The sequence below is a fragment of the Ornithodoros turicata genome, unplaced genomic scaffold (genome assembly GCF_037126465.1).
Source record: "Ornithodoros turicata isolate Travis unplaced genomic scaffold, ASM3712646v1 ctg00001065.1, whole genome shotgun sequence".
NCBI classification, from domain to species: Eukaryota; Metazoa; Arthropoda; class Arachnida; order Ixodida; family Argasidae; genus Ornithodoros; species Ornithodoros turicata.
Window position 1 is genome coordinate 62543 of NW_026999455.1, and position 11215 is coordinate 73757.

General features: G+C 45.7%; 1 protein-coding gene across 1 annotated transcript; it reads right to left on the minus strand.

Moving 5' to 3' along the window:
- Positions 1 to 253: 253 nt before the first annotated feature.
- Positions 254 to 5647, minus strand: LOC135376230 (uncharacterized). Its single transcript, XM_064608831.1, has one exon. It carries the CDS (start codon positions 5645 to 5647, stop codon positions 254 to 256), a length of 5394 nt encoding a protein of 1797 aa, XP_064464901.1.
- Positions 5648 to 11215: the final 5568 nt, after the last annotated feature.

Consider the following 11215-nt stretch of genomic DNA (forward strand, 5'->3'; position numbering starts at 1 on the left):
GTCCACTGACATTAAACAAATGCGCGTAGGGATTCCAGTTGTCCTGGCTTTGTCGCAGCGATGTCTTTCCCAGAGCCCCAAGCCTCCACGTCATATCACGTTCCTTTTCCGAACATACCTCATACCTTTATTCACGATGACAATGTGTCTTACATTAAAACGTTTTCCCAAAAGAAGAAGAAAAACCCCGTTCTTGTGCTGCCCTCTGAGAGTTCTGCAACATACTCCCCCCCGAAAAAGCACAATGAGACCCTTACACCATTTCGAGAGGATACAGAAGCTGCACCGGTCGTCGCAGTACTGTTTTGTCTGGCAGCTTCACTGCGCAGGCCCGCACCACCTTGTCCCGCCCCCAAAACACAGTAGCAACTCTTCCTATCTTCCACATGTGTCGAGGAACCTTTTCTTCGCTGATCAACACCACATCGCCCTCCTTCACTGGCAAAGACTTATGTACACTCCAACTATGAGCTGAACGAAGTTGTAGCAAGTACTCTTTCAGCCACCTCTTCCAGAAGCTGTCAATAGCTCTTTCGTGCTTTATCCAGTTAGCTTTAACTTGTGCACTCGTTGATCGCGGCGTTGGTATAGGAGCCATTGGCAAACACGTGAGTCTCTTTCCCGTCAGGAAATGTGCGGGAGTTAGAGGGGAAAGGTCTTCTGGGCAGTCACCAAGATAGGTAAGTGGCCTTGAATTTACAACTGCTTCAACTTGCTGTAAGATTGTAGTCAGTTCTTCAAACCCATATCTGTTACGGCCCAGTGTCTTCCGGAGGGTCCCTTTCACTGTTTTTACCAAACGTTCCCAGAACCCTCCCCACCATGGAGCATATGTCATGATAAACTTCCATGTTATCATTTTCTCTGTACAATAGTCGTGAAAACGCTGTCTTTGCAAAGTGTCGCAGAAAATACTTATGTCTTTCGACGCCTTCTTGAAGGTTAGTGCATTGTCAGTGTATATCACTTTAGGTATGCCTCGCCGAGCAATGAACCGGGAGAAGGCTAGCAGGAAGCATTCTGTGGACATTTTAGATACGAGCTCTAAATGAATGGCTCGAGTTGTCGCACATGTGATGAGCAAAATGTAGGACTTTTCGTCGCGTACTGCTCCTTTGAAGAAAACAGGACCGGCAAAATCAATCCCGACGACTTCAAATGGCGTACCGGCTTCTACTCGATCCTGTGGTAATGGAGCCATTCTTGCTGTCGCTGCTTTGGCGCGGTACCTGGTACAACCCCTGCAGTGAAAGATTACTTTTTTCACAATCTGTCGTCCTTTTGGAATCCAAAATCGCTCCCGAAGTTCAGTTAGGGTATCTTGCACTCCTCCGTGCAGAACCCTCAGGTGCACTGATTCCACAGTCAGTACCGTAAATCGATGGTCGGGTGGAAGCAGAATCGGGTGCTTTACTGTTCCTGAAATTTCCAAGAAATGAAGACGTCCGGAGATCCGCATGATTCCTTCGTTGTCAAGAAAAGGTGCTAGCTTCACTACAGCCGAGTTCTTCTCTAACGCCTTTCCCAGACTCAGGGTTTGCTTCTCGAGTCCATACCTTTCCTCTTGAGCTCGTTTCATCCAATAGTTCTCAGCCCAACTAATGTCCTCTGTTGAGAGTGCCCCAAAGACCCGTGGGTTACCTGGTCGGCTATTGTCGACGAACCGTTTGATCCACGCTGTCACTCTGAGAGCTCTACGCAAACTGCTGAATCGGTCGAGATCCAGTACAGCGGGAACTCCTATATTGACAGAACTTTGCAACGTAGTGGCGTCATTGTGCACATCCTCTTGATCAGTGAGGTCCTTTATTTCCGGAAGCACCGTTTGAGCAGGCCATTCGTCTTCGTCCTGTTCGAGCCATTTTGGTCCGTTCCACCATGTGTCACACTTCTCAAGCGTTTCAAGTGACTCCCCCCTGGTCAATAGGTCAGCTGGGTTTTCTTTCCCAGGACAAAATCGCCAAGCTGATACGTCGCTTTTTTCCTGGATCTCAATAACTCTATTTCTTACAAATTGTTTCCAACGTAACGGAGAACCTCGTACCCAACAAAGGGTGATTGACGAATCTGTCCAGTATACGCAGGTCACTTCCTTCAGTCGCGTCAAAGCTTCAGTTATTTTCTTTGATAGCCTCACTCCCAACAGGGCGCCCATAAGCTCTAGTCGTGGTAAAGTTAGGGCCTTCAAAGGCGCCACCCGAGCCTTTGCAAACACAAACCCGACCTTCGCTGTTCTTCCATTTGCAATGGCTCTTAAATACAAACAGGCTCCGTATGCATAAGGGCTAGCGTCGCTGAAGATGTGAAGCTCATACTTGAAGTTGTAATTTCCGTCTGGAACGAGACACCTATTTAGTGCGATGTTGTCCAACTTTGGCAGCTCCGACCACCAGGTATGCCACAGCTCTTGTATATTTCCGGTCAAAGGCGTGTCCCAATCAAGCTTCTCCTCCCACAAACGTTGAAACAGCATTTTGATTCGAATGCTGAACGGAGAGAGCATGCCCAGAGGGTCAAACAGCTTCGCTGCTGCGCTCAGAATTCCGCGTTTACTGCTAATGAGCGCTACGCCATCCTCTAGCATGCGTTTGCCTGATATCTTGAGAGTATCACCGTACGTGTCCCACAGTATACCGAGAACTTTCCGATCCTCCCTGCAACTCAGGGTCCTCTCTTGTCTACTGTTGGTGTCATGCTCACCAAACTGTTTTCGTACCTCTTCTGCGTTTGAAATCCATTTTCGTAAATTCATGCCAGCTTCCTGAAGGATAGATGAAGCGTCGTTGTATATCGTTATTGCTCCATCCACCGTTGATGAACCCGTCAATAGGTCGTCCACGTAGAAACTATTGACAATGTGCCGTGCCGTCCGTTGGAAATGCCCTTTGACGTTGTCTAGGTGATGTCTCAGTGTGGCCGCCAAAAGAAAGGGGCTCGCTGTCGTTCCGAAGGGTACACGTTTCATTCTCCATACTTCCACCGGATTCTGAGAAATATCTTCCGTAGGACCATCTTGACACCACAGAAATCTCAAAGCGTCCCTGTCCCTTTCTTGGACCTCAACCTGAAGAAAGGCTTTCTCAATGTCTGCTGCCAGACCGATACGGTACATTCGGAAACGTATCAAGACCGGCAGAAGATCCGTATTCAGACTGGGTCCTTTTTCCAGGCAATCGTTCAGTGAAGCTACGGTAGGTGCATGCGAGGATCCATCGAAGACAACACGAAGCTTTGTGGTTTCTGATTCCTGTTTGACCACAGCTTGATGCGGCATGTAATAGACTTGCTGAGGTTGTTTCCCGTTCTCTGACTCGACGAGTACCTTCTCCGCATGTCCGTCACTTGCGTACTTCCTCATCGCAGCGTCGTACTCTGCCATCAAACCATTTTTCTTTAGCTTTTTTAGGAGTCCGTTGAGCCGACTCTCGGCTACTTCCAAATTATCGTTAAGGACGAAATCGTTCTTCCAAGGTAGAGTGACGGCATATCTTCCGCTAACCTTCTGTACGGTTTCCTTAAATTGACAAAGAACTTTGTCGTCGCCTTCATCATTACTATTTCCGTCCGTAATACCCAGATGCTCAATTTCCCAGAACATCTGTAATGACGCCTCGTGAGTGGCATCAGTGCGAAGCACACAAACTAGAGTGCTGTCTTTGTTCTCGAGTGAAGATCTAACTGATACCGGTCCTTGAAAAGTCCAACCCAGAGCAGTGTTGATGGCAACAAGATTATTCTGGGCATTGCTTTGCCGCACCTGCCTCGTCATGATCTTCCACATTTGATCAGAGCCTAAAAGCACGCCAATTCCATCTTCTGTCCGTACCCCTGAGAAGCGACACTCATCGGCTAGTTTCTCTTCACTTAGAAGAAAAGTACGCACGTCCTCGTTATCCACTGGGCATGTCACAAGATCTTCACAAATGAATGGTACCTCGATTGCTTCAAAGACATGTACTTCCCCTCCGTATTGACTGCGTAAGCACAGTTTGACCAAACGCCGACGCTGCTTCTCCCTTCTGGAAGTCCTGTTCCCGAAAGTATTTATCGTGACGTCTATTTCTCCGGCAGAAGGAAGATTCAGTTCTCTGGCAATATCTTGGCGCACGAAGGTTCGTTGACTACCGCCGTCAATGACTCCCCTGAGATATAGACTGCGACCTTCAGCTACGGCCCATGCCCTGAACGTTTGAAGTAAGACGACAGTACCTGTCTTCACATCTTCGCCAGTCCCACTCGTGTGCATGCTAGTACTGACGACTTCTTTCACTTTTGTCTGTTCACTTGGTTTCCACAAAGGATCGCACATCGTCCTTACGTGCCTTCCTCCGCATGCAGAGCAGGTTATTTTCTTCCTACACATTCTTGCATGATGTCCATGTTTCGTACAACGGAAGCATCGCTTTTGAGCTGCAAGAGTAGTTTTCTTCTCTGCCAGCGGGATGTCTGCGTCGCACAGCTCCGTTATGTGTCGCGAGGTGTTGCAAAATATGCAATCGTTGGTCATTTCCCGAGCAGTGGTGTGGAGAACTGACGCTGCCGGTCGTGTCTTGAATCCACCATTGTTTGAATTCTGTCGATCACCTTGCCTCTGATGTCCTCTCATCTCGTTGTCGTCATAGGCACATCCATTGAACTTGAGGTGCTCAAAGCTTTCGATTTCAATTAGGAGAAACTTTAGAATTCGATCTAACTCCGTAGTTCCAACAATCTCTCTTCCAGCGGTACTCACTCCGGCATTGGTCTCGTCTCCATTGCCTTCCAAACTTGCTGTGCCAAGCTGCTGGCCTCTCTTCTCAGTACGATAATATTCCATGGCCATTTCAGTAGGCAACGCTGAAAGGATAGTATCTGTCAGCATTGTTGCAAAGGAGCTGCTTTCCACACCCAGTGCTTTGAGACCTCGCACGTTTGCTTGGACTTGATCATATAGCTTCCTAAGCCCTCGAAAATCTTTGTGAGTTTTAATTGGAGGCAATGTCCTCAGTTTGGTAAGGTACTGCCTTTCAATGCGACGCTTGTCTCCAAATCTTTCCATCAAGATTTCAATGGCATCGTTGTAGCACACCTCCGAAGCTTGTAGACCTGATATGGCGGCTGCAGCTGCTCCATCCAACAGTGACCTTAAGTAGAAGAACTTCTCTGGTTGTGAAAGGTTACTATTGTTATGTACGGTTCCTTTGAATTGTTCCCAAAAGGGAAGCCACTCCGATAGGTCACCTCGGAAACGCATCAGTTGAAGTTTTGGCAGACGGGTCCCAGCGTGATTGCCATGAAGCGACGGCGTGTGAGCGGCAGACTGAGTCCCAAGTAGTGCCACATTCGTTGGAGCGGCCACCTGAGTGGCAGGCGTCGACACTGAGGTGAGCTCTTGCAAGGCGACACGTAGGTTAGACATTTCCTTTATAGAATTTTCTTCGCATTCCAGAGCCATTTCATATTCCACCTCTAATTCATCATCCTTGAGATGACCTTCAAACTCGGAATTGATCTCTTTCAGCTCTTCAAGGTTCACGCGTAGACGTTCCAACAAGCTTTCGACGGTCTTCCGATCATTAGGAGTGCTGCTCAGTGCAGTCTTGGCTTCTCCCACAAGCCTCGTAGCTTGTCTCCTTCGCGACGTCCTCTTCACCTTGAGACGTTCCATAGTCGATCGTAGGGCTCTGTTTATCCAACAACCAGTAGATCACTACAGACAAAGACTCCGTTCGTGAAGCGTTCCCGGGTTTCGGCACCAATTTTTTATGTCCTGGCTTTGTCGCAGCGATGTCTTTCCCAGAGCCCCAAGCCTCCACGTCATATCACGTTCCTTTTCCGAACATACCTCATACCTTTATTCACGATGACAATGTGTCTTACATTAAAACGTTTTCCCAAAAGAAGAAGAAAAACCCCGTTCTTGTGCTGCCCTCTGAGAGTTCTGCAACACCAGTAAAAAAGAAAGCGTTTGAGTTGACGCCGTGCCGATATCCACTGAAGAAAGGCAACTACTCAGCATGCCATTGCCCCTGGTAAGTGACATTTCTTTCGCAGCCTCAATGGGCTATAATGATTTGAAGATATGGTGCTACGACGACGCTTTCACGGAATTCGTGTGTGCCAGCTAGGATGTACGGCCCGTCGAAAAACAATAAAATGAGCAGGGGCTCAGCCACAAACCATGCGAGAAAGATGTATAGCTGTTCCAACCTGCGCACTCAGTAGTACTGCATGACGCTTTTGCAGTTAAGATTTGCGTGAAAACGTAAAATGCTGGATGTGCGCACTTGGAACACACCCACTAGTTCAAATCGGTGCACAATAAGTTGATTAATTTCAGCTAGGGGCATTTGATCTTATTTATCGAATAAAATCAGTTGATCAGATTAGAGGTGACTTTTTCCCACAATAAAAAGTGCTTCAAATTGAATTGTGTTCCATCTATGGCACAGAGCATAAATAGTACTACCTTATTAGCATGAAATAATATTTCTTGTTCAGACCAATATTGGATTATCACTGCCTAAAACAGTAGACCGCATAAGGCAACATCTCCGCTGTAGAATGTGACTCATCCAAATAGTATTAGAGTGTCATTTTATCATGAATTGATGCCACATTACGATACAGTTACACTCTTCAGAAACCCACAACTGTTTGCAACCTTGCCTTGCAGGTACTCAGACCCACTTCCTGAAGCCAAGTAGGGCAAACCCCCCACCTTCTAGCACCCTCCGACATAGTGTCAGTCGTTCTTGGGGTACGCAGAGACGAGCACAGCTAAAAGTGTGCAGCTGGCATCCTTTGGCGATATCAGCTGTTCCACACCAGCACGTCGAGATCCTGATATAACAGCTGCGTCAGCGTGGTATGGTGAAGCACATGTTGTTGAAGCAGAATTATTTGGCGATCCTACTGCTGATATTTGAAGGGAATTGCCTCAGGACGACAGCCGCTGATATTTCGAGCAGAGTCTGTTCTTCTTGGCACCATCCTTATCATTGGCATGGTATTTCAAGGGTTAGGTAACCCTTTAAATACCCTGCCAATGATCGAGACGGTGCCTAGGAGAAATATCAGCGGCTCTCGTCTTGAGGCAATTCCCTTTATACTTCCTAATACTGGTTTGCTGGATTTCTACCAGTCTACGTACTGCTGATGTTGTGCTGATGTTGTGCTATTTCGGAAAGGGGAAGCTCAGATCCTGAGGGTCAGTCGGGCTGCACCAAGGGAGATTAATTTGCTTTTGTCATGCTATACATGTCACATCACTGTGGCATGTATAGCATGGCAAAAATAAATTAATCTCCCCTGGTGCAGACCGGCTGACCCTCAGGATCTGAGCTTCCCCCTTCCCGAAACAACAGGGAGCTCAGAATCTGAAAACCAAGTTTAAGTCCTGAGCTGGCAGATCTCATATCTGAATACACTTTGTCTAGTGAGAAGTACAAAAAACAGTTACAGTCACAGGCTCGCGAAATCTCGTGTGCATGTGATGTAGGACATACTTTCCACAGCATGCCCATAAGCTATACAGATGCTCATCTACATTTTAGATTAAATCCAAAAGAATGCTTGTATCTCATGGCTGAGTTGAGATATGTCCCGTTGGAGATAAGGAGGTGCAATAGTAAAATTTGGAGTTTTCTCACACAAAAATAAGATGCAATTGGCAATAGTGAAATAGATACAATTACATTATCTGGCGCAGCGATTCACCGTAACCTCTCTGCATCTAACCATCCTATCTGCCGTGCAGTAATATTTTGAGACCTGACGAACTAGATTTTGTTTCCTTCTTAAGTCGAACAAGACTATAGAACCGTAGTCGAAGGGCCCATCTTGCACCAACAGCAATACTCACGTTATAATAACAACACGAGGCACATGGCTGAAAGCAACAACTGCCTGCAGTTGCGGCATCCAGAGAACATGGTCAAGCCAGCCCTGGGTAGAAAATATGTCACTGAGAAGCACCCTCCTGTGCTTCAGCCATTCTCTTTTAGGGCATGAATGTTGCTAAGGCGCTTCGCATGTTTGACATTATGAAAGTGTCTACCCTGACGAAATCACATGCAGTATTTAAAGGCGCAAAGCAGCATTTCTCATTTCTTGCTGTGAATGACATGAGTGCATTAATGTGGTACAACTTTGGATAGTACAAGTCTTATGCTCGTAACTGTTTCTGTTTCCCACATGTAATTAAGACTTAAGCACACTGAGAGGCGAAACTTTGATGCTGTCTTATGTGTATTTTGTTGAGGCGTTGTAATATTCTGCACAGGGCTTGTAATTCTAATTCTCCCATCATATTTGTTTAAATAATGTGGTAATGATGAGGACAGTGCACAGAAGGGAAACAGTCAAAATATTGGTAGCTGTCCTCCAGAGGCACTTTCCTTCACATTTCCCAACCAATTCGCTGTATTTTTGACCAGTTTACATTTATGAACGAAGCTGTCCAAGGTAGCATCAAGGACAAATTGTTTCATAAACTACTTGTTATTGCGGATATATTTTGTGGGAGTTAGTTGCTGTTTCATTTGCCTCTCACTTGTACTGCTGTTGCATTTCAGGGATGCGTTAGGTTGACCCTCCCTTGTGCACATCTGATGCCCATGCGCCTTGGACCTCCTGGCTAGGCTGCTAGATCTTGGTACATTAACCCATCTCACAAGCAAATGGGGACCCAGGGCCCTGTACCTGAATGCATCACTGTGAAGTTGAACATGGTGCAGAACCCACAGGGACAAGTACAACAAACACACACAGCGTTCAACTAGCATCTGGTTTATTTGCACAAACACCCCTAGTCCAAATAAATCTGTTACTAGTTGAACACTCTGTGTTTGCTGTCCTTGTCTCTGTCCATTCTCCAATATGTTAAGTTCAAACAGACATGTTCTACTGTTGCACTGTAAAGTTCTCAAGATGAAGCAAAATTTCAGTCATGCTTTGCTTCTCCTTTTATTGTGCAGTTCAATGTACATCTACACCACATTACAGAGCTGAAACAAGACACGGACAGCAGGAATGAGACAGGTCTCAATGTTATGCGCCTGACATGAGTTACAACTGGACTGATCAGAAAGATTTACTTGCAGCTTGTTAGTTTACAACACGAGATTGCTGTGGACCAAAAGGCTGCAAAGAGCAGCAATTTATATGAAAGAAACCTGCATAAAATGGAATATGTGAGCGAACACATGTACACTCACATAATTTCCATGTCCTACGAATACAGGAAGTCATCTTCAACCAGCAAGAGACAGGGACACAAACATGCACAACAAGACTATCTACTTCACTATAGCAACTGCGTGACAGAATACAACATATCTTTTACTTGAAGAAAAATTTAAGAACACAGGCGCAAGACCTGGAAAATCTGGGATCCCTTCTGGAAAAACTGTTCGCACCTTCTTCTAGTAATCTTTTACTTAGTTGCTAGTAAAGCTGATTGTATTGCTGTGCGTGTTCGTGTCCCTGTCTCTTCCTGTTGGAGGATGATCGCTCAGTAGAAACTACTCCACTTCGCAAGGTTGCTCCGAATACAGGCAAGTAGCAAAAGTCATAGTGTCACCAATATACAATATACCCGCAGTCGACACGTCAATTGTGTAGCCAACAACCAGGGGGTGTGGATTTCAACGTAACCGTGCAATATCTGTTCTTTTTACTAATATACGCAATCTGCTAAAGAAACGCGACGAGTTAAGCCATATCATCGATACCTGTGACGCAGATATTGTATTGCTGACCGAAACATGGTTGTCCGCAAAAGTTCCGAACAAGGAACTGTTTCCAGGCGTTAGAACATACAATGTGTACCGTGCCGACAGAGCATGTAGGTTTGGAGGGGGTGTGCTTATTGCCATAGCAAGTGAACTTGAATCCTGCGTTGTTGATGTAGCCTGTGAACTTGAAATTGTCTGGACAAAAGTGGTGTGTGGTTATCACAGAGTCATTCTTGGTATCTGTTACCGGCCACCTTCATCGAACCCTGCATTTGTCAGTAGTCTACATGATGTAATCAACATTATTACTGTTCGTTATCCTGGGATACCAGCTTTCCTTTTGGGCGACTTTAACTTTGCGAACATTTTATGGTCAGTCACAGCACCTTGCATTGTGCCCATTCTCATCAGACAGTTACGGTTTCTTCAACCTACGTATCGAATTTAACTTCGTTCAGCTCGTTAATGTACCAACTAGAGTCACGCCTGCAACTTCATCCATACTTGATTTAGTGTTGACAACTCAACCTGACCTAAGTGACCTGACCTAACCAGGCCTAAGTGATCATCGTATGATTCACTTTATTCTCAACACCTGTACCGAACCACGGGCCACAAGAAAATGACACAAGACAATTCGGGATTTTGCGAGAGCAAACTATGACGCCATTAACAACGGTTTGCTAACATTTCTGGATAAGTTCCTGGATGGTTTCGAGAATCGCTCGATTGATGTCAACTGGTTCATGTTTGTAAATGAAACCCAGCGCATTGTCAATGACCACATTCCACTTCGTCGTATCAAATCATCACCCCGTTCGCCGTGGTTCAGTAGAGGGCTGTGTAGATTACGGAACAAAGAGAAGCGTCTCTACCGCGCAGCTCGATTGTCTAACTAGTGTTCCCGCTGGGCTGTTTATCGCCAAGCGGAAAGTGAATACAAAACATCGTTTAACGACACCTCGAAGTCCTCCTTCTTTCGAAATACTCTTCCATCAATGCTTACATCTAACCCGAAGAAATTTTGGAATGTTTTTAAAAATGCGACTAACCATAATAAATTTGAACTTCAGCTGCCCAACGGCGAACCGGTCTCTCCATGAATGTGCTGACCATTTCAATGAGGTTTTCAGCAAAGTGTTTTCTAGTTGTATTCCTGACTTGAGCAATGTATACCCCAGTTGTAATTTTACACCTATGAACCCGATTGCCATCAGTGTGCCTGGCATCGTCAAAATAATCGAGTCTTTGAAGATATCTTCATCATGTGGTGTTGACAGCATTAATTCAAAGTTCTTCAAAAATACCAAGATGTACAGTTCAATCATCCTGTCCACACTCTTCGAGCAGTCTTTGCAAAGCTGTACCCTGCCTAACGACTGGAAGATTGGAAACGTGGTTCCAATCCATAAATCAGGTGATAAATCTCTCGCTAGTAATTATACGCCGATATCACTAACTATCATATCTTGCAAGATCTTGGAACATATCATGTTTAA